Source organism: Phalacrocorax aristotelis, chromosome 2, assembly GCF_949628215.1.
Source record: "Phalacrocorax aristotelis chromosome 2, bGulAri2.1, whole genome shotgun sequence".
Classification (NCBI taxonomy): Eukaryota; Metazoa; Chordata; class Aves; order Suliformes; family Phalacrocoracidae; genus Phalacrocorax; species Phalacrocorax aristotelis.
Genome location: NC_134277.1, coordinates 125515038 through 125538879, shown reverse-complemented (window position 1 = coordinate 125538879; position 23842 = coordinate 125515038). Strand labels below are relative to the sequence as shown.

The 23842-nt window shown below is 41.6% G+C and overlaps 1 protein-coding gene and 1 long non-coding RNA gene across 5 annotated transcripts in view; one reads left to right on the top strand and one right to left on the bottom strand.

Moving 5' to 3' along the window:
- Positions 1-23722, top strand: LOC142053413 (DGAT1/2-independent enzyme synthesizing storage lipids-like). Of its 3 annotated transcripts, XM_075085034.1 has the most exons (7): positions 1-169; positions 6394-6724; positions 8305-8469; positions 10523-10716; positions 19675-19735; positions 20132-20271; positions 22794-23722. In XM_075085034.1, the coding sequence occupies exons 2-7, from the start codon at positions 6397-6399 to the stop codon at positions 22896-22898; spliced, it is 993 nt and encodes a 330-aa protein (XP_074941135.1). In that variant the 5' UTR covers positions 1-169; positions 6394-6396; the 3' UTR covers positions 22899-23722. The 3 variants fall into 3 exon arrangements, with proteins under 3 accessions (XP_074941135.1, XP_074941136.1, XP_074941134.1); XM_075085033.1 differs by lacking the exon at positions 1-169 and having other exon boundaries at positions 6181-6724; XM_075085035.1 differs by lacking the exons at positions 1-169; positions 19675-19735 and having other exon boundaries at positions 6180-6724.
- LOC142053414 (uncharacterized) overlaps positions 1-23842 on the bottom strand; it is a 28933-nt gene that overhangs the window by 2662 nt on the left and 2429 nt on the right. The window contains exons 2-3 of one of the 2 annotated variants that reach the window (XR_012659210.1): positions 23702-23842; positions 3192-3277 (exon numbers count right to left, since the gene is read on the bottom strand). This is a non-coding gene — a long non-coding RNA (uncharacterized LOC142053414). The remainder of the gene's footprint in view (positions 1-3191; positions 3278-23701) is intronic. The other variant, XR_012659211.1, reaches the window with a different exon arrangement.

Genomic DNA, 23842 nt, shown 5'->3' with positions numbered 1-23842 from the left:
GGGATGCTTATCATTGAAGAATTAAAACCGGAGACGTGGGCGCGGAACCCACTGGGGCTGCCGGGCCCCAGCCCCGCCTCCCGGGGCCTGGGTGCGGGGGCGGCGGCGCGCTTATCCCGGGACGGGGCCGCACCGGCGGGCTCCTTGTGCCGGCCGCCGCCGCGGGCAGGTGAGCGGGGCCGGGGCCGCGGGGGGCGGAGGGCGGCCGTGACGGCGGCCGTGACGTCACGCCGCGGCGGGCGCGGGGAGGCGGTGTGGGGGTGCGGGTGGCGGTGAGGCTGGCGGAGGCTAGTTCCGGCGCTGGGCGAGGGTCTAGCGATGCTGCCGTACTCCTGTGTTTGAGCAACGATCCTCCTTGGGGCCCCTTAGTTCCAGAAATTGAAGACACACACCCCCCCGGCCCCGAGTTTTCGCAGACTAGTGACGTTTGAACACGTTAATGATGTTTATCAGGTGAAGAAAAGGGGATAAATATAGGTGTCGGGCACTTGCTGTAACGTTATTTCTACCTGAGCACGACAGGTACCACCGCTGAACGCAGATCCTGCTCCTCATAGACCAGCTCTTCCCTGCCACATTTCTGGAAACGGAGCTGAGCGCTGGTGCCCAGCCAGGGAATAGTTCCTCATTTCCACGTGATGAATCAAACCCGAGAGGGAATTTAGCTCATCATATTTGCTGAGGCGGGATGGGAGTAAATGGGAAACAATGCTCTGGGTTAGGAACCCTCGGTGTGTGCGGGAGCAGGAACAGCCACCGAAAGTAGGGGACGGGGCTCTGTAATTGCTGACAGTTTCTATTTTAGGGGGATAGGCCTTTCAGTTTTGGGGTGGATGTGCTGATAATCCGTGAATGTAGGTAAAGCTGTAGAAACGTAGCAGTGTACAAGATGGTGGATTTATGGAGACAAATAAAGTGGGTGGTGATTGTGTGAGACCAGCAAAAGGGTGATTTTCTGTGGAACTGCCACAAAAAAATCTGGGAAACCTAAAATTGGAATTTCATTTACATTGAAAGGCAAGATGAGAGTTTTAACTGTTAGATCACTCTCCTTGTGAAACAAAGCGTTTGAGTTTGACAGAAGAGAAAGGAGGAAGGAGCCTGCCACAAGAAAGCAGGTGTCAAAAAATTCTCTGTAGAAGAGTCTCCAGCTACTTTACACTCATCTTCCTACTATGCTCTGCTAAACCTACTGCCATGGACAAACCGGTGAGCAGCAAGACCAAGGTTATCTACTCTTCAGTCATGGCTCAAAGCCAACTACAAGGTTTTAATTTTGATGCCAGCCTCTTGTGAGAGCTTTGTTGTTTCACTTCCATTCCCTGTGACATAGTGTTGTTAAGATTATCCTTATCAGCAAATGATCCTTCAGCAAGAGCTCAGGATCTGAGTGACTTGTAGTACAGGAGGTTTTTGTTGGAAGGGGAGTTCCTCTTCAGGTAAGGAGACATTAATTCTGTCTCCCTCTGACATCACCTGTAATTTTACACTATAGATACAGCTATTACTCTGGAATTCGATATGTTTTATAGGTGGAGCCCAAACAAACATCTCGTGTGTCAACACAGATGTTGTTCTCTAGAAGAATAATGAAATCACTCAGAACAGTAACGCTTCAAGTCCATCACTAGATGAGATGTGAAAAATATAGACGATTTTTAAAATGTTTGTTCACAAAACACTATGCCCACTTGTTAACCTCCTGTGGGATGTTCAGTATTGAAGAACATGGGAGCTGCTCTTGAGTCACATTTGATAAAAGCAGAAGAGAAATTTCTCTCTTAAATTTTGAGACTTGGGGCAAACCAGAGCAGTTACGAGTAAGCATGTTGCCGTAATGCTCTTGCATTGTCTTCCAGTGCATAATCAAGCAGGTCTTTAATAATAGCCTTGCAGCAGGCACTCAAATAGTTATGTAATAATTTTATATATGGTGTTTGATTGAAAGGATGCTTCAAAATTGCATTTGTGGTCTCAACAAGGGGCTGGTGAGAGATGGCCAGTCGAACATGGCAAAAGCAGAAGTTCTGTCCTGTTGTAGTCCTTTGATATTATACTGGCAGTACAGAGGGATGCAGTTACCATGTTGGACTCACATCATATGGTCTAAAAACCAGGGTCAGGGTTCATTCTTTCCTTATGAAATGTTGGAGGTGGTGTACAATTGAATGGTGGGAGCAGGAACTGAAACCTGGTTGAGCACCCTACCTACCAGAAAAAAGCCATGCCGCTTCTATTTTTTTCTCAATCAGGCATCATTTATTTTTTCTCCACTCTGGCTTGGATTCAGCTGGAACGATGTTGGATTAGCTTGTATCCCACCCACCCAGCTAGCTGGCATAAAGTGAACTCACTCCCAGTGTACCCAAGTACTTTCATATATCCTCAGTCAAATCTGTACTGTTAATACCTCTTCTGTAGGTTTTTTAAAAAAATACTTTCGGACATTTAAGTACTTTAATTTCTTTCTAAAGCTTTTTTTTAGTGTCTACACTGAACTTAAAATCAGAAATGAGTAAGTTACTATGTTCATTTATACTGTAGTCTGTGAGCAAAAAAGGTTAAATGTAGTGGTATTCCAGCGAGCAAATTTTCTGTTACATAAAAACCGGGATGGAAGAAGAGGAATCAGTGGGATGTTGCACTGTTTACATTGATCAATTAACAATTAATATTAGGAGAAAATTCTGAAAATGCTCAGTAATGTAGGACATAGACTCAATTCGTATTTGATGGGGGTTCCACTACTGATACTTTCTTGTCATGTCAGTTGATGACATCATTCATGTAATTTGTGTTCTATTATAAAGAGCTTTATTTTTTAATCAAAATGTCAAGTGGCATTGTTAATCCCTGTAGGCCAACTTAAGTTTGGGCTGTTCCCCAGAGTGGTTTTGCTTGTGCCAGCATTTTCACAGTCATCGTGTTAGCAGGGAGCCATCTGATCCTGTTGGAGACCAGGCTGGTGGTGAGAACTTACAGTGAGTGGCTGGTGGAAGGACAATTTCCAAGTAGCAGCTCACGTGTGGCTTCAAGTGACTCTTTAACAAGTCCCTAGTAAAACTATGTGCATGACACCTGCACAAGCTATTAAACCCCTAATTTCCTCAAAGAATGGAGATGCATTTGTTTACAAAATTATGAGTGGCATCAATTACCTTTATCAAATACCATTGTTTCAGTAATCTTACCTATGAAGTTCAACAAGGCCTGCACCTGGGTCGGGACAATCCCAAACATGGATATAGGCTGGGTGATGAGTGGATTGAGAGCAGCCCTGCGGAGAAGCACTTGGGGTTACTGATGGATGAAAAACTGAATATGAGCCGGCAATGTGCACTCACAGCCCAGAAAGCCAACCATATCCTGGGCTGCATCAAAAGAAGTGTAGCCAGCCGGTAGAGGGAGGTGATTCTACCCCTCTACTCTGTTCTGATGAGACCTCACCTGGAGTGTTATGTTCAGGTCCTGAGGCCCCAGCATAAGAAAGACATGGACCTGCTTGAGCGGGTCCAGAGAAGGGCCATGAAGACGATCAGGGGGCTGGAGCACCTCCTGCAGGAGGACAGGCTGAGAGACTTGGTGTTGTTCAGCCTGGAGAAGAGAAGGCTCTGGGGAGACCTTTATAGCAGCCTTCCAGTACTTAAAGGGGGCCTACAGGAAAGATGGGGAGGAACTCTTTATCAGAGAGTGTAGTGATAGGATGAGGGGTAATGGTTTTAAACTGAAAGAGGGTAGATTTAGATTAGATATTAGGAAGAAATTCTTTACTGTGAGGGTGGTGAGACACTGGAACAGGTTGTCCAGAGAAGTTGTGGATGTCCCCTCCATGGAAGTGTTCAAGGCCAGGTTAGATGGAGCTTTGAGCACCCTGGTCTAGTTGAAGGTATTCCTGCCTATGGCAGAGGGGGTTGGAACTAGGTGAAGTTCAAAGTCCCTTCCAACCCAAACCATGCTATGATTCTATGATTTATCTGGCTGCTGAGTCTGTAGTTACTTTTGGGGACTTTGGAATAATCTTAAATTTCTTCAAGTCCTCTGGATTTTCCCTAGACTTTCAAGAGTTACTAAAAATGAAATGAGGAGGCCAGAGGGAATTTCAGGTGTTGTTTTAAAGAATGTTAGGTACAAGAAGTTACCTGGGCATGTTAATCTTAAGATGTTGGTATGTTATACAATCTTTTTGTCACCAGGTTCCAGTCAGTAACCAGTATATCCAAATTAATCCCCATGTCACATAAGGGTTATTACTGGTACATTTACTATCAGCATGGACACTTCATCTGCAATTTTAAGCCAGTTTTGCTACTGGCTGTAGTAGTCTGTATTCCCAGTCTGAAGGTCCCATAACAATTCAAAATCCACTCCCCACTTTCAGCATATGTTGCAGCCTGAACGAGTTATTCTAAGTACTGCTCGGTGTTTCTGATTCAGTAGCCTGAGGCAAGCCCTTAACATGGCCTTCTCCTGGGCTCTGTCAGCACAGCATGCTTCGTAGGCAATGAGGATTTGTAGACCTTGCTCTTACCAGCAACTTTAAATAATACTTCTTATTCTAGAGTATCACCACACCGTCAGCTTTATCCTTCCTAAATGCGTTCTAAGCAGAGATTTTAATATCCAAATCATGCAGACTATTCAATTTTATTTCTTTCATGTTATTGGTAAAATCTCTTTTCAGTGAGAACTTCTAGATCTTCCTATATATTAGTCAGGCATCAGTCACCAGGATATAAAGAATTCCTTACTAATTTTCATCTTGTTCTTTGCCACTTTGGTTTTGTTCATTTGTGCCATGCTGAACATCATTTAATACAATTAATACAATGCTTGATTACTTTGAGCTCCTATCCAGCTTGTGCTCTACCTATTAAACCGTCTCTATCTTAAACTGTGAGTTTTTGCACTTTTACCCTTCTGATTCTCTCCCCCATCCCACTGCAGAGGGGAGGGAGCGAGCGGCTGCCTACTGGGGTTAAACTACAACAGTCCTTTTTGGTGCCCAACATGCGGCTCCAAGGGTTTGAGATAAGGACAGATTTGATTGGAGTGTGTGAGACCAAATTTATAGCTGTTACAACTACTCATCAGCAGGGCTTGCCATGGGGCTTGCTTGCCTTACTGCATGTTAGAGTCTCCTGCTTATTCATGTGGCTGCTCTTTGCTTTTGCTGTACTCCTTGTCATCCATAACTCTGAATGGAGCTGTGCTTCACACCAGTCCACCCCTGTATTCTATCCAGGGCTTCAAAGAAGAAAAACAGAAGTGGAGTGGGTAGCGTATAACAGGTTTGCTCATGTAAGTACGCAGCTGAAGACAAAGTCAGAAAAGTCTGGACTTGCTGTACTTTATGATCTTGGCACTGACTGTGGCAATTATGATTTGTTTCTTGTAGGTACATGTTCTGCTGTTGGAGCAGAAAAATTCAGTCGTTAAACAAGTAGTAACATGATTGAGGAAAATAAAAGCTGTATTGAGTTATGGATTACTTAACCTGATTGCAACGCTTAAATCTCTGGCTAATGCTCAAATCATCCAGTGATGCTGGAGTGCTCTTGCATTCCAGAGAAATCTCTACCTGCTGTCAGGCAGGCCAGGTCAGCTGTAGGAATAGACTAAGTAGGAGCTGCATGTGGCAAGCATATCACTAGGGCCATGGAGCCCACTTGGCCTTTGCCAGGGTGGGAAAATCTGAAAGACGGTGTGTTGACATGGTTGTGTGGATGAGGGCAAAGAGCTGCTTTCCCCAGTGCTTCCAGCAGTACCAAATGCTGTCCCAGGCACCTCCAGCCCTTGGGAAGGAGCCACGGATGCTCAGGTTTGCCTACCGGCTCTTCATCTAGCTCAGCTGCTCACTCCACTGTTTGTTCCCCTTGCTGCCAGCTGCCGCCAAACTGAGAGGGACCAGAAGCCCAGGCTGGACTCTCTCCATAGAATCAGGAGAGCCCAGACCTCTGGTAGAAGTGTTCTTGGCTAACGCTGCTGAAAACACTTATCACTTGCTCTCTTTTGAGCGGCTATAAAGTAAGCTGTACTTGTACAGAGAAATAATCTGCTAAATAGTTTTGACAGTGAATGTGGTCTATGTTGCACGGATCCCGAGGCCTCCTTGGCCTCCAGTCCTTTCAGTCCCTATTATCTGGCTGTATAAAAAAGAACCATAAAAACATAGGAGAATCTCATCACCCTTTAGAGGCAGTAGTGGTTGGCAGTTGCCAGCAGCTATCTTAGCATGACAGAGGGAGACAAAATGTTTGAGTTTGTGCTATATCAAAATATGCATCAGGTGTATCTACAGAAAGCTTTTTTCCTAAATTGAGAAGCTTCCATGATTAGAGGAATTAGAGCTGGGTTTTTTTTGTGTTTTTTTTTTTTTTTTTTCTCTTCATGCAGGACATGATAGGTAGAAAAGAATCCTGCACTTCAGGACAGATACCAATGACCAACCTAAGCTGCCTTACCTACGTACTGGAAGAATGGATTGTTGTGGAGTACCTGAAGAAATACCTTTTTCATGTGGTCATCGTCTCACTGACAATGAGTGCAATATTTGTTCTATTTATAGTTCCTATAACAATCCTCTTTTTCATTTACCTTAGCAATATTTTGCTTTTAATATATCGGAGGAACAGTGAGGTAAAAGCAGATCCCTTAAGTGATGTTTGGGATAGTGCAAGGAAAACTATAGCAAGCTTTTGGGATATATATGCAAGAATATGGCATGGTAAGTATGACATGACTTGTCTGAAGCTTTGAATTACAATAAATAGTAAATATACATAGGTTTTAAATTTTTTGTATTTCTTCCAAAACGATGCAACGAAACAACATTTATTATACTTTGCATGGCATCTAAGCCAAAAGCTTCTGCCTCGAAGACTGATTGCAATATAGAATAAGCAGAATGAAAGGGAGACATTAGTTTATATAGGGTGAATTTCTCTTAAGTGGATAGGCAGGTACAGTTCTCTGTATATGGTATCAGAGTGAAGTGCAGTGTTCCTGTTAGTTCTAATAATGTAACTGCAATGCAGATGTGTGATTTATTTTTTACCTTAGTAGCCATTTAAAACCCGCTTAATAAATGATCAAAAGACAACATCTAGTTGGAAATGTAATTAGTGTATTTTTAGTTGGCGAAAACTACTTGGTGTTACGAGAGTTGAAAATAATTTGAAGAGCTGTATGGATAAAGAAATAATTAGATACCACATATAAGTTTGTATTGTGGCAGAATTTAAAAGTAACCTGATTTTTCAGTTTCATTATGCTCAACCTTCAGATACTTTCAACACACCCTGCTCCCTAGGAAAATCCTCAGCAGCATGCTAGGCATTTGTTCTTTCCACAGTTGTAGTTTAAGGCTATCAGCAAGACTTATCTTTGCTGCCCTAAGGATGAATAATAACAAGTTGTTATCTATGTTGCTATCCTTCCTCACAGCTTTTTTTTCTTTAATCTTTGAACATCTTGCAGTACAAAACTTTCTCCACCTCTTCCTAGGACTCTGCCTGCTCCATCCCTATCCTCTTCCCTAAATGGCTCATGACAGGTGCTGTAGCAGGGATGGAGATGAAGGCAGACAAAGTGGAATAGAGCTCTTAGGTGGCAGAAGGTGTGGCTTTCTCAGGCCTTTGTACACATTAGCCTCCTACTCTGGTTCCACCTAAAACCTAAATCAAATGTAGGAAGAGCCAGGAGAGGGATTTACAGAAGTCCATATCTGTGAGGAAATTCACTTCCACTGGGACGTGAATACATTTAACTCTAGTGGAGAGAACCTCTCTGGGATTCTTATGGATTCTGGTTTGGTCTTAAACATCTCAGCCAGAGAAACTTTTTATTATGTAAAATCCAAACCTGTTCATTCTGCCTGACACAGAATGAAGATTCATGCTTCCATATTTCAGGAAAGCATCCTGACTGGTTGGTTGCTTCCAATTCTGCCGATGAAGTAGTTTCACACCAGTATAGCAATTTTCTTTTTTCTTGTTATATTTTGGACTGGGAAAAGTTCCTAATGGAAAATAATTTAGTCCCCCCACTGGGGAAAATGTCAGGTTCAGGTCTGATCTAGTAATTAAACTGGCCAACAAATTAGTCCACCAATAACCTGTGGTGTTTGAGGGGCTTTCTCTTTGCTGTTGACCAAAAGTTCCATCCAGAACTTAATTCTTTTAAAAGCTACTGCAGAGGCTTTCACAACTGTCTGAAAATCATTTAACAAAGGATAAACAGTTTTCTTTCAGTTGCCAGATGATTTACAGCTATTGTTGTCAATGTATTGCTTTCCATCCCAAATAGGTTATGAGCTTCATGGCGTCGAAAACCTACCAGAAGGACCGGGCATTCTTGTGTATTACCATGGAGCTATTCCTGTCGACTACCTTTACTTTTTGTCTAGGCTGTTTCTCTGGAAGAAAAGACTTTGTCTGTCAGTAGCTGATCATTTTGTCTTTCGTTTACCAGGTAAGAACATGTTCTCTTGTATTTAAGCATCCTGGATTCACTCAACCTGTTGGTGGTTTTGGTGAAATTTACATTTGTTACATTGTAAGAGAGCTTTTAAACTAAAAGGCTGCTTTTAGACTTTCAAACTAAAAGCTGATAGATGCAGAAAAGGGCAAACAGCTTAGAATACCCTGTGTTTTAAGTGAAAGGTTATAAAACCACTGCTAGACCCTCCAAAGCCAACAAAAAGACATTATATAATCCCATTGGGATGAAGCATCATGCCTCAGTAGAAAGTGTAGGATAGGACTATATTATTGACCCAAAGCTGGCTGGTCAGCAATGGGCTGTGAGTTCAGAAGAGCCCAGTAAATGGTAGGATATCAATTACCTACTTGCCCTCTACACTGAGTAGCCATTGCATTGGGGTATGACATCAAATCTATCTTCTGATCAAAGCCTGGAGTAGGGCACAACACTTGTTTGAAGATTTTACTCTTGAAGACAGCTCTGTAATACTGACCATCACAATGCAGTCAACACATTGCAGACTGAGAGAGGAATAAATAATTCCACTGTGAAAAGAAGATACAGAAAAGGGAACCTCTTTTAGAAAAAACAAGGCATAAAGAAGCAGCATCCAGAAGGAATAGCAGGGATATTATTTAAAGGCACCTTTATGCTACTTGTATTAAAATTATTATAATACTAAAGAGTAAAGGAAGCTATTTAAAAGAAGGATGTTCTTCAGAAAAGGAAAATGTATTCAAACACTGAAAACAAAGAGCATCAACTCAAGCAAGTTTGATGCAAGAACATATTAAGGCATCCCTAAAAAGATGGTGAGGAAGAATTTGCTAAACGCATACTTAGTAAATGCTGTGTAGTACTAAACACATCAGAAGCACGAAGTCATCAAGAGGTGACTTGCTCTAAAGAGGACCGCTAAAGGACGATATAGATTAGCAGAATGTCGCAAAGGAGACTTCTTTTTTTAAGGGATAAATGAGAGGGTACTGCTTCAAACTGAAGTGTCCGTAGCACAGATTATTATTACAAATGTGTAGTAAACTACTGTCAGGACCAAGCAACACTCTCAGCGTTGCAATTTCTGGACTATGATGGGTACAAAACGTACTGCTTGAATTATGTTCACGCTAGAGGAAGGGAAGTGGCAAATATGGTGTCAAACTATAAAAAGGCTACCAAAAAGGTGTCTGGTAAAACAGACCACAAATAATGGAGATTAGGCCTTCCCGTTTGCTGCATTAGTAGAAAATGTGGCTGAAAGTAATATTCTGAGTGAAACTTCTCTCTAACCTTCTCTTGTTCTACCATACTTACCTGCTTTTTGCAGAGAAATGTTGCACTTCACAGATTGGTTCGTTAAAGAATGCTCCTGAGCATATGCTGAACCTCAGTCTGTTGGATTAATTACTGTTATAGGAGAAGCCTTCTTGTGAATGAATAACTGGTTAAAAGGTAGGAAATAAAGTGTAGGAATAAATAGCTCATTTTCACAAAGGAGCAGAATTCACCAGGTATACCAATGATGATCAGTGCTGGCACCTATATTGTTCGACATAATCATAATCTAGATCAGTAGTGAGGTGACAAAGCTTTAAACTGGCTGGTTTTTTTTTTTTTTCAAGGCAGTAAAAGCCAACACAGAGAGTACAGTTATCTACCAATACTGAACCACTGGCTGATTAAATGGCGGATGAAACCCAGTATTAGTTAAAATGCAGTGCAGAGGGAAAGAAAAACAAGTCTAAACACATAGACATGTAATTAGGCTTTAAATTTTCAAGATGACTTTAGGAATATGTCAGCTTAAGCCTCAGCAATCGCCAAAAGACAGAATTTTAGGCTTATCATGAGAAAAGAAGAAACAGAAAATACTATTAGGTACTCAAAAATGCATATGATGCCCACATCTTGAGTACTTGCGTGGAATTCTGGTCTCCCCAGTCTATTAGATTTTCATTTAGCTGTAATCTTGTTCCTACGTGCAAGCAGTATTTTTAATATATTGTTACAATAATAAGTATTTACTACTTATTTATTGCAGGACTTAAATTGTTATTGGAAGTGACGGGTATTATGCCAGGCACAAGGGAGGAGTGTCTCGTTGCACTGAAGAACGGACATTTGGTGTCCATCTCACCAGGTGGAGTTAGAGAAGCACTATTCAGCAATGAAAGTTATCAACTCATGTGGGGAAATCGGAAAGGCTTTGCTCAGGTTGCTCTAGATGCAAAAGTGGTGAGTATTATTTATATGTTACCAATCCCAGTTTATGCTTACTGCATATATGCTTCATTACAAAATGCAGCTTAGGAGTGTTTGTTGGAAAATCTTCCAGACAGAAGAAAAGGTTCAAGAGTAAAGGTTTCTTTTCCTTTTCCCACCACTTTCCTTAAGCACATTAATCCGTAGGGAGCAAGGGTTTTATGGAACTGTGTAGCTTTTTCTTGACTGTTGCAAGGCATCCATCTCTACAGTTCCATCATGCAAGCATCCCATTTCTTGTCTTGACTGTGTTTCGGGAATCTCCACTGTCGTGCTTCTCCATATTACCATAAGGTTTCATTCTTTTTTTCTCATCCTGCTAGACTTATATCTTTATCTTACTTCTACATACCCAGTTATTTTCTTGTGGCTCTTTATTTATCCTTCTTTTTTATATATCCTGTGAGGGTCCAGGATTTTGTTCTTATTCTTGCTTTTCTTCCTGTTTATGAAAGATTGTGTTGATGAAAGATTGTATCAACCAACACAAGATGTGTCTACATCAGTGTCTAATTTTAAATCATGCGTGCACTTTTGAAGCAGTTTTTCCATCTCCCTGACTTACCATGCTTTCATTCATGGAACATACCAGAATACCTGAGCTGCATAACTTTTGGCTGAAACTAAACCAGAAGTGGGACTAATACTAATTCTAATACTCTCCAGTTGCAAATGGGCATTCAGTCAATGGTACCGGACAAGAATTAGTTCTGCATAAAAACAGCACAGGAATGTGTTCAGTGTTGATGTCAGATCCTCGGCATCCTCTAGAGATGTGCTTCTATTGGTTTTCACTCCACTAATATACACATGGCCACAATTTCAGTTACATTTTCTGTGTGGATGATGATCTACAAACACAGATTTCTACCACTGGCTCTGACTTCTTCCATAATATTCCATGTAAGACTATTTCTCTGATACAGTCTCTGGGAAATAATTTTATTTGGGATGGCATAGAGCTGAAAGAGCAGCAACCATGTCATTTTGTAACTGCCACTTCACATCATCATCACCACTAAAGACGAGTTTTCTGTCTTAATTTACACTTAGCATACCTAGCACTCTGTGTCTGACAATACTGGTACACATCCAGGCTTCATCTGTTCTGCCATGAGCTTTCTTCTGCTTTCTCATGCATTGCACAACTGTAATTGTTTTTTTTTACATTCCTATGAATATCTCATCAATTGCAGTACTCTTCTTTGGCCTTCCACATAAACTTAATCCTTTCCTGTCTATATGGGACAACCTGTGCAGGCAGTTGAGTTCTTCCCATGAAAATTGAATTTCTTACTACCCCTTTCAGGTTTTTTGCGCGGTTATATCTCTGTCTTTCCCCATCCAGTTTGTTGCTTCTCAAACTTTGCTTTAGTCTCTTGTGCTAAAGCTCCTACTACAAAATACCTAGGGTTGCAAAATGCATGCTTCAGGTTAATATTTCCTCATAATTTTATCTATCTCTGAAGTCTTGTGGGCAGATAATTAAACTAGAATAAATTTAAGGGGATTTGATTACCCGATGGATAAAGTAATTTTAGGCTGGGAGTCCCATTTCTACCTTTTTGTTTGTCTAGTTATGTAGCCTTTGAATAGCCATGTTTTATGTGCTTCTGTTCTCTCTCCTACCCTTTTTCTCAGAAAGTATGGGCTGGTAAATATACTTAATATATTGTGTGGGCCTGTAAACCACCACTACTAGGAAAATATCAGAATGAAAACAGGATAAACCAAATCAAATTCATATGGGCATTTTGAATTCCCTTATAGTCTTTTGTCTTCTTTATTAATTTAATAATATACTCCAACAGTCAGAAAGAGATGCCACTTCAACAACTTGAGTGATTTCTAATAATTTTGTTTTCATATTTTTCAAGCTACCTCAAATATTTGACCAATCTTTCGCCAAATGTTTTCACTCCACTTGCAGCCTTATAGTGTAATTCTACAATTTAATACATATATTTTTTAAAACAGAAATTGAATTAAAACAAAATTGAGTGCCTTTAATATAGAGTGCCATCTATGTGAAAACATATCACAAGAATCCTTTGTAGTAATCCTCATAATCCTTCCAATCTTCCATAATTTAGAAGCATATGGAAATAGCTGAATAGTAGTACCTAAAATTGCTGGCACCTTCTATTAGCAGGGTTTTCTTTTGTTTTGCTGTTTTTTTGTTGTTGTTGTTGTTGAATTGGGTATTCATTGCGGATAAGGTTCCTGCAGTATGAAAGGTTCTCATGGTCATTTTCGTAACATGTTTGGTAAAACAGGAACTACATAGGATTATCTGTTACCTGAAGGGCAGAGAGAATATTTTCTTCTTTGACGCCTACTAGACTGAGCTCACCTTTACTGTGAGTGCTGCTGGCTCTCGTATCACTTATATTGCAGTCACTCAGGGCTTTTTTTTTTTTTTATGATCAGGAAATTTGACTGGATCTCAGTATGGTGGGCATAGCTGTAATTAGCTTGCAGGCTCTGCTGAATTCTGGGCATCTTTGATATTTCTCTGGAAATCTGTGATCAGATACACCTTAGATAACTAAACACTTAAAAAAAAAAAAGTGGTATGCATTTAACAGTAGAGGGAGCAATATTAGCCTTATATACTGTTTCTTATATGAAGTTAGACCCATAGCAGTAACTGGATTCCATCTTTTGACAAATTTGGAGTTCGATTGCTCCTGTTTGTTCTTGCTGCACCCTTTTCAACACTGGCCAAACCAGTCTTGTAGGTTGACTGAAGACTGGGCATAGACTCATCTAAACCAACAAAACTTGCTCTGTAATGTAGTAATTTGTATATCTTTTGCTAATACTTATTCAGATCCTGGATGAAGGTAAGAGAGGACTAGAGCACCTGGTTTTGAATTTATTCTACGTACAGTGTAGCCATTGACCAAAGAACCACACACACTTTACCGCGTTCATAATGACTTCGTGGTAGTTTATAACCTGCCACGGGTGACTTGAATGGGGATTTCAAGACAAAAATAACTTTATATGTGAGTGGACATTCCCATTTTTATTATAATGTTATGGAAGTTCAACAGTTCTTCCGTGAAAAGTTGAAGAAAAGCAAAGAAGGAGTGTAGTTTCAGCCTCAGTCCTTGCCTGCAGGCTTCCACATTCAGTTTCCACTTCATCTTGTATAACTACTCTGCTTACTTGGGGTCAGAGGAGGACAGCATTACTATTTAATATAATGTTCTGACTCAGTGAACTTCAGAGACATACATTTGTCTCAGGTGAATTAATGTAAGCCAGGGGCCTGAGCTTCAGAAATACTCTCTGCCTGTGGCTGGAGTTTGACAGGCTAATGGGGAGGAGTCATTGTTCCCCAAGATCCCTGCGTTTTATCTGTGCCAAGAAATTGGTTCAAATCTAGTTAGGTAAAAGATAAACAGGGATTATGGTTTATAAAATTCTTAAAAAAATAGAATAACCCCATGCACCAGTACATACTGGGGGCTGACCAGTGTGTGCCAGGTGTTTGGACAAGTCCAGAGGTCCCTTCCAACCTCAGCTGTCTGTAATTCTCTGATTTTCAAGATGACCGGGTGTGATCGAGCTCATTTCCAGCACAGCAAATCTAAATCTGTGGGTTAGTGCAGATCTGATTGTGCTGCTCTACAGACACAAGCTTTTATGTGTACCCGCTTTTATTAGCTTAGGGACTGAACGCCTCTACTCACTCTCTACTTCATTGGCTGATCTTTGTATGCAAGTAGCTTTTGTAGTTGCTTGATTTCTTTATAGCTGTTGTGGTTTAGCCCCAGTCAGCAAACAAAACATCCATAGCCTAAGGTATGTTTCTCTTGCACTATTCCTAAAATTTTAAGTGTTTTGTCTGTATGATAGGTGAGTTTCAAATATTTTAAATGTAGACATACAGTATTCAATCAATAGCTGAAGCTGAGTGTGGTATTTTCAGTGTCTGGTAGTTGTATGCTTTTAAAATACATTACTGATTGTTTTTAAGGGTTTATTTCTTATAATTTACCATAATTTCTCATTCTGAAGGGTTTACTATGACAATGTTATATGTGTTTGATATTTTTGTTCTCTGTCAGGGTTTTTTTCCTTTAAATGGTTTCCCTCACATTGAGGTCTTTACTAGGCTCTAGTTAGGTCTTTTTCTTGCTTGCTTTTTTTTGTCCTGTGGTTTCTGTAGTGATTCTTAACAGCAGAAAGCTGTTCTTTCATTACCTTCTGGAAAAGTAATTCCAACAACATGCTCAAATTACAGTTTCAAAAAAAATGAAAAGGGACAATAGAGGGGAAAAAAGTCATTGTATGCATGGATACAATCACTGTTAATTTGTCTACAAACTATGAAATCTTACCTCAGGCTCTAAGACATGACTGTTTTAAGTTCAGGTACCTCAAGTGTCTTTCTTTTTAGTCACAATAATGAAGTGAACTTGTTCTGTAACTGCCTAAGGATCTGCCCTCCGGAAGGGGTTTAGTCCAGGTCAATGAGGATGTACAATTGCCTTATTTGTCTGAGTGATCTGCAGAAGTTTTTTCCAGTGGGATATTATCCAGACATTACTGCTTCAGTGAGACTTTACTTTGAGAAGCAGATGAGATGAGCCAAACGTGAATTCTACTTGCTTTCTGCAAGACTTAACTAACTGGATACTTTCCTATTCACCACACATGATTGTCCTGGGTTTGGCTGGGATAGAGTTCATTTTCTTCCTAGTAGATCGTATTTGTAGCTGTGTTTTGGATTTAGTGTGAGAATAATGTTGATAACATGCTGATGTTTTAGCTGCTGTTAAGCAGTGCTTACACTAGTCAAGGACTTTTCAGCTTCTCATGCGCTGCCAGTGAGAAACTGGGACGGGGCACAGCCAGGACAGCTGACCCAAACTGGCCAAAGGGGTATTCCATACCATATGATGTCATGCTCCGTATACAAACTGGGGGGAGTTGGCTGGTGGGGGGTGGGCAACCACTGCTCGGGAACTGGCTGGGTGTTGGCTGTGGGTGGTGAGCAATTGCATTGTGCATCCCTTATTTTGTATATTCTCTTATAATAATTACTATTATTTTCCCTTCCTTTTCTGTCCTGTTAAACTGTCTTTATCTCAACCCACAAATTTTACTTATTTTTTTTCTGATTCTCTCCCACATCCCACTGGGCGGGGGGAAGTGAGTGAACAGCTGTGTGGTATTTAGCTGCCTGCTGGGTTAAACCACAACGGTCGTTTTGGCACCCAATGTGGAGCTTGAAGTGTTGAGATAATGTCAGATCTGACCAGAGTGTGTTAAGGCACGTTTGTTATAAGCATTCATTTTATTGGTTTAATAGTTGCTGGTCACAGTGTTGATTCATTTGCTCTCAAACTTGTTGTGCTTGCTCTCAAAGTTGTGTTACGTCACACCTTACTTGCAGTGTATGTTCCCTGTTGTGCTGTTTGTCACCTCTGGGAGCTGGGTCAAGGTTATCATTTTGCTGCACTTTGTTACACTGGTTTATGATATGATAAAATTATTGGTTGTGAGACTAATCTAATATTTGTACTCTGCCTTGCTGTCATCTCTGTGCCTCGGGAGCCACCTCTCGGAAGCTATTACTAATTACACTCTTTACCTTTTCTCCTTGGAGAACCAATCTATGGGGGAGATGGGCAAGAACCCTTTCCCCTGCTCCTTCACCTTCTGTTTCTCCACCAGGCTAGTTACAATAGCTCTTGAGAATTTTGAATATCCTTGGGATGTTCAAACCAGCATGTTCCTATTGCTATGTTCAGGTCTTGCTTAGGGCTGAACAACTATTTAGGAATACCATCCAGAGATCTACCCCCATGACAGGCACTGCTGCTACTCAAACCCTGGTGACAGGCACTGTGACTGAACCAGAGAACCAACCCATGCCAGTATCAGCTACCCCTATACACAAGAAAAAATACACAAGAAAATCAGCTCATTTAGTAAGGGATGAAAATGAACCAGGGCCATCACAAGAAGAGGAGGAAGAGGCAGAACCCATAAATGAGATGGCAACCACCCTGATCCCTATCCCTGAGTGAGCTGCGAGATATGTGAAAGGATTTCAGCCCTTGTCCAGGCAAGCACATCGTCACCTGACTGCTCTGACGCTGGGATAATGGGGCCAGTAGCCTGGAATTAGAGGGTAAGGAGGCCAAGCACCTGGGATCAAGCACCTGGGATCCCTTTCTAGCACTGACAAAGCAATTTCAAGTGGGGCCCTGAGCAACAACAAGCCTTTGAACAAATCAAACACAAAATAGTTCATGCAGTAGCCCTTGTGCCAGTCTGGGCAGGACAAAATGTAAAAAATGTGCTCTACACCGTGGCTGGGGAGAATGGCCCTACCTGGAGCCTGTGGCAGAAAGCACCAGGGGAGACTTGAGGTTGACCCGTGAGGTTTTGGAGCTGGGGATTCAAAGGATCTGAGGCCTGCTATACTCCAACTGAAAACGAGATATTGGCATTGGCAGCACATGAAGGTGTTTGAACGGCTTTGGAAGTGGTTGGTATTGAAGCACAGCTCCTCCTGGCAGCCCGACCGATGGTGTTGGGCTGGAGAGTCCCCTCTACACATCATGCATCTGATGCTATGTGGAGTAAGTGGGTTGCACTGATCACACAACAGGCTCAAATAGGAAACCCCAGTCGCCCAGGAGTCCTGAAAGTGATCATGGACTGGCCAGCAGGCAAAGATTTTAGAATATCACCAGAGGAGGAGGAGACACGTGCTGAAGAGGCCCCACTGTATAACAAACTGCCAGAAGATGAGAAGCAATATGCGCTGTTCACTGATGGGTCCTGTCGTCTTGTGGGAAACATCAGAGGTGGAAGGCTGCTGTATGGAGTCCTATACAGCAAGTCGCAGAAACTGCTGAAGGAGAAGGTGAATCGAGTCAGTTTGCAGAGGTAAAGGCCATCCAGCTGGCTTTAGATATCGCTGAATGAGAAAAATGGCCAGTGCTCTATCTATCTCTATACTGACTCATGGACAGTGGCAAAGCCCCAGAGAGGGTGGCTACAACAATGGAAGCACAGCAACTGGCAGTGCAGAGGCAAACCCATCTGTGCTGCTGCATTGTGTCAAGGTATTGCTGCCTGGGTAGAGAACCTGGTTGAAAAGTATGTCACGTAGATGCTCACGTACCCAAGTCGAAACAACGAGCACATGGATCAGGCTGCTAAGATTCAAGTAGTTCAGGTGGATCTGGACTGGCAATATAAGGGTGAATTATTTATAGCTTGGTGCACCCATGACACCTCAGGTCATCAAGGAGGATATGCAACATATAGGTGGGCTTGACCATGGACACTGATGCACAGGTTATCCATGAATGTGACACATGCGCTGCAATCAAGGAAGCCAAGTAGTTAAAGCCTCTGTGGTATGGAGGCCAATGGCTGAAATACAAATCTGGGGAGGCTTGGCAGATTGGTTATATCACATTCCCACAAACCCACCAAGGCAAGTGCTGTGTGCTTACAGTTGTGGAAACAACCACCGGCTGGCTGCAAACATAGCCTATGCCCCATGCCACCATCCGGAACCTTGGAAGACCTGGGCTTTGAAAAACAAGTCATGTGGTGACATGGCACCCCAAAGAGAATTTGAGTCAGACAATGGGACTCATTTCCGGAACAACCTCATAGACACCTGGGCGAAAGAGCACAGCATTGAGTGGGTGTATCACATCCCCTATCATGCAGCAGCCTCCGGGAAAACTGAACGATACAATTAGCTGTTAAAGACTACACTGAGAGCAATGGGTGCTGGGAAGTTCAAGCTTTGGGATGTATGTTTAACAAAAGCTGCCTGGTTAGTCAATGCTAGGGAATCTGCCAATCAAGCTGGCCCTGCCCAATCAAAACTTTTATGCACTGTAGAGGGGGTTAAAGTCCCTGTAGGACACATAACAAATACGCTGGGGAAGACAGTCTGCATTATTCCTTCTTTGGCAAAGGCAAACCCATTCATGGGTTTGCACTAAGTGCACTCAAGGACCTGGGTGCACTTGGTGGGTGATGCGGGAGGATGGGGAAGTCTGATGTGTACCTCAAGGGGATTTGATTTTGGGTGAGAATAGCCAATGATTTGAATTGTGTGATGTTAATTACTGTATAATACTGTATATCATCACTTCTATAGTGGCTATATGCCATATCAACAGATCTACAGTATTACAGTAAGAATCACCCAGATTAATGAAGAATTAACTTTGAAACTGAGCAAAATGCAGTGATGATGGAACTAGAACTGGCTTCAGCATGCAACAATCCAACACCACACACCACCTCTCCTGCCCTGAAGGACTGTTATGACAGATGGAGCCCAAAGTCATGGACTAAATGAACTCAACAAACATTTTATAGGCATGGCCCACAGGCTAAGGGAACAATAGCTGTGTGTATATATCAAGAGACAGGAAAAGTGGTGGTGATTAATTGGAATGTATTGGAAAGTGTGGGACCTGGGTATGACATAGGTAGTATAGAATAAGGGGTGGATACATACCTGTGGTGCCTGTAAGCTTTAGAGAGAGAAAGTGCAAAACTTCATTTTATGTTTCAGTCAGCAATACTCCAATAAATATGTAATATACAAGTTAATTTTTTATTAGAATCCCAGTTAACTTTTATAATGTACATTCAAAATGAAAGCTATAAACCTTTAATACAATGTCAGTCATTTTCCTTACAGGTGGTGACTTTAAAACAGCAATGTTTGTGGGAGCTGAGAAATAGATTTTGATTTCTGTTCTGGAGTTTATTTTTTATAACAAGATTCCTTGCTTGCTACCAAACTGCCTGATAATTATCCTCTGTATTCAAGTGCTTTTCTTAGCTGCATTAACAGGCACTAAAACATAAGTTCAATCTTGGTATAACATTTCCATCTTTTTGGGTTTTTTTTTTGTGATTCCCTAGCCCATCATTCCAATGTATACCCAAAATGTCCGGGAAGGATATAGGATGTTTAAAGAAAGAAGTAAGAACTTTAAAATATATTTTAAGTATTTGGAATGTTTTCTCCACTTTTCTTTCAGCTTTCTCTCACTTTCCTCTTAGATATTCCTTTCAGACCTCTGCTTACTTTGGAATCTTTAATACACTTGCAGTGGGTCAGAGGTATCTTGAATATGGAAATAGCTTGTGTGTAACTGGTTTGTGCAGTGTGATTTGGTTCTTTAATGCAGTCTTATTTCAGTGATCTATTAAGTCTGTTGAGCTTTGTTTTGGTGGACAGTTAACCTAAATCCTGTAATTTCTTCTTGACTGTCAAAGCATGTATTTTTAAGAAATCTTCCATATTAATCAGATTTCAAGTTTGGATTGTGTCTTCTGTGACTATAATCTCACTTTTTCCTCCCTTAAACTATTTCAGGATTTTTTAGAGAATTGTATGAAAGTACTCGATTGCCATTTACTCCTCCGTACGGAGGACTTCCAGTTAAATTTCGCACATACATTGGGGAGCCAATCCCTTATGATCCAAATATAACTACAGAGGAATTAGTTGAAAAGGTAAGTTAGCTCTCCTTGTAATACTGAACTGCATACTTTGCCCTCTTTATATATGCACTGGAAACTAGTTTCTTGTATGCTTGAATAAAGACAAACACACTTTTACTAGCTCGTTGAAGTAATGGGCAGTTGTCCTCTCAGGATTATTTAGTGTACGGATACCTACAAGTAAGTATTGACATAGTAGTAGTTGATTGGAATGTCCTCCTCCTTTCAGAATATGTGAGCTCTGTCTTCTTGGGATGCTAACTTTGTTTCTCCCATGCCTTTGATAACTTTGATAACTGAAATGATGTAAACTATGATTTTAAGTTCAGTTTTCAGAAACTAGAAAAAAAAAAATTCATATAGAAAAATAGCTTTGAGAATCTTTGGTAAGTAACATAAGGCTCTGGAAACAAAGTTCCACAAGAGCTTCAGACTTATTGTAAAAGAAAAATATTAAAAGAAATTTGCATCTAAAATATAAAAATATTTTGAGTACCTACAGCTTGGTGAAATCAGTGGTGCCCGCGAGCATAAAAATGTTTATAGATCCAGAGTTTGGGCATTTCTCGAAATATCTATACAGAAAACGCGCATTTTAAAATTCAGTCACAGAAGATGAAACGAGGGTTTTATGCAAAAAAAAATCTGCTATGGCCTAGGAATGCACAGATCAAAATGTCTTAGGAATCACTGACGTAAAAATCACCTTGCTGCCCCCAAAAAAGATGCAAGAAGGCTAGATTTTCTTTTTCCTTTTTATTTTTTTTTTTAAGTGTCTACTGAAGGTTGTTCTGGGCTTTACAGCAGTGAAACCAGAATGATAGGTTTGGTCTGTTACAAGTGAACTGTCCCAGCAAGCTGCAGAGTTTGGTCTTTGCAGGTTTAGGAGGCTGGAAGCATTATTAGTGCTGAGACTACCCTTACGGTTATCCGTATTCTTGTATTTTGGGGGAACAGTATTTTGTGCACCTGCAAAACTGAAACTGAAATTTCCTACGATACTGATTTGCTTTACTAAATCAAGCCTTTGACTGCCTACTTCAGTGGGAGTACAGTTAGGTCTTACAGGGCTCATGTTAGTTAAAAAAACAAAACAAAACAACCAACCAACCAAACACAACAACAACAACAAAAACGACTTAAAGTTTGAGAAGAGCAGTGGCCTGGCTGACCTCTATCTGATCCTGCCCTGGAAAGGAGTCAGGACATGAATCCGTCAGGAAAGGTTTGGCCACTCTTTTCTTACATTCTCAGTGATATTCTACCATCATTCTGGGGTAGATCACCTGAGCATGTAGCTACACCTATTTCAAGTTTAAATACATGAGGAAAAACTAAAGGAGATTATTTCTTATCCCTAGTGGAAATATAGAATATTTTATGCATTCTCTTCACAAACTTGCATTTGAATCTCATGCAGAGTGAAAATGAACAGAATTTAGATATGAATTATCTTATTATGTGCATGCTGACTATGATACAGTTATGGAAGAATTAATGTAAGAGAGGGCCTGCAGAGGGATCTGAGCAGACTGGAGAGCCAGGCAGTCACCAACCATATGAAGTTTAACAAGGGCAAGTGCTGGATTTTACACCTGGGGCACGGCAACCCTGTGTGTACATACAGACTGGGGAACGAGAGGCTGGAGAGCAGCTCTGCAGAGAGGGACCTGGGGGATCTGGTTGATGGCAAGTTGAACATGAGCTAACAGTGTGCTCTGGCAGCCAAGAGGCCAACCATGCTCTGGGGTGAATCAAGCCCTGCATTGCAGCTGGTCGAGGGAGGGGATTGTCCTGCTCTGCTCTGTGCTGGTGTGGCCTCACCTCGAGTGCTGTGTGCAGGTTTGGGCACCACAGTATATGAAGGATATAAAGCTACTGGAGAGTGTCCAGAGAAAGGCCATGAAGTTGGTGACGGGTTTAAAGGAGAAACCGTATGAGGAGCAGCTAAAGTCACTTGGTGTGTTCAGCCTGGAGAAGAGGAGACAGGGGAGACCTCATCGTGGCCTACAGCTTCCTCACAAGGGGAGGAGGAGGGCAGGGGCTGATCTCTTCTCTCTAGCCAGAGGGAAGGTCAGGAAGATGTGCCAGGGGAGGTTTAGGTTGGATATTAGGAAAAGGTTCTTCACCCAGAGGGTGGTGGAGCACTGGAACAGGCTCCCCAGGGACCTGATGGTATTCAAGAAGCACTTGGACAATGCCCTAGAGATATGGTGTAAATTTGGGATTGTCCTGTGCAGGGACAGAAGTTGGATTCAATGGTCCTTGTGATCCCTTCCAACTGGGGACATTCTATGATTCTATGTTGGGAAGGACAGACGGAGGTCCCTACTCTGAATTCATGGTCTCAGCAAGGTCAGCTATGAGATCAGACAAGGCTAGTCAGGCTAATATGAAAGACAACTTTTTTCTTAAAGTAGATCTTATGTGTGAATTTCCCAGTACTTCTTGAACCTCTGAGATTATGTCAGTGATTGTACTATTCTTCCTTGCATAAGCAGGTCTGTAAAGGCAACTTTCTCTTTTCTTTTCAGACAAAGACTGCTGTCCAGGCTCTCATAAGCAAGCACCAAACAATCCCAGGCAGCATATGGAAGGCTTTACTGGAGCGATTTGATAAACGTCGCAAAAGTGATTAGAAAAGTGTTTATTTCATTGTTTTACAGGATACACTTAAAAAACAATGTCCTATGGCAATGATGACTAATAATTGCTGTTCAACCAGTTTAATTTACAAGTTTCTACAGGTTCAACAGAAGAAAACAATTAACCTCCTGAAGGTTCCCCTGTGTCTTTGAGGATATTTTGAAGTCAGAAAGACTGAAGAAGAAAGCTTATGTATAAGAGCAATGCAACAGCCAAACACCCCAGAAGGAAATAATATTGCCAGGATTTGCCTGGTTCTTAAAACATCTACATACATCTGAGAGCCTCAAGTTTTGTCTAGATCTGTGTTTTTATGTTTTGAGTGGTTCACGGTCTAGTCTCAGAGCAGAACCTCAGAGTCAGTGTTGTCCCACCAGAGTCCTCTGCTTGATGGGCACCTCCCCTGTTGAACCCCATGCACGACGGTGTCAGAAGATAAACCGTCTCGCTTTAGCTAATGATCTACTGCTTAGACCATTTTTCTAGAGAGACTATACAATAAGAAATAATCCTATTAAATTAGATATTAGACTCCTACAAACACATCAAGTTAGTGGTTCAGTACCCTGGAAAGTAGGAATGCCACATCCAAGACTTTGCTTGGACAGAAAAAAGAAGAGTCTCTCAAAGAGAGAGAAAAAGCTTTAGTTAAGTGTGGCACTATGCAAATACATGCAGAAAGTAGTTTCAAGTCTGAGCTGGTGCACTATTCAATACTGGTTCAGTGGATGAGGCTGCCCCAGCTTGAGAATCCCTGCATCATAGCGTGTTTGCAGTACGGATGTGCTGTACTCACCTGGATCTCCCGGGGAGCAGGGAGTGGGCTGGGGGCGAGCTTACTTATGTAATGCAACACTGAGGCTTATCATCACTGGTGGTTTGCCCAAAAATGTGGTCCTGCAACACTGCCGTCCCCACCTGGATTGAACCGAAATGC

Bases quoted from the DNA above. Each gene is read 5' to 3' on its own strand.
- LOC142053413 (XM_075085033.1), top strand. From the start codon at position 6,388: ATGCAGGACATGATAGGTAGAAAAGAATCCTGCACTTCAGGACAGATA. The intron at 8,470-10,522 runs GTAAGAACATGT...TATTTATTGCAG, and splicing joins TTTTGTCTTTCGTTTACCAG to GACTTAAATTGTTATTGGAA. The intron at 19,736-20,131 runs GTAAGAACTTTA...AAACTATTTCAG, and splicing joins TAGGATGTTTAAAGAAAGAA to GATTTTTTAGAGAATTGTAT.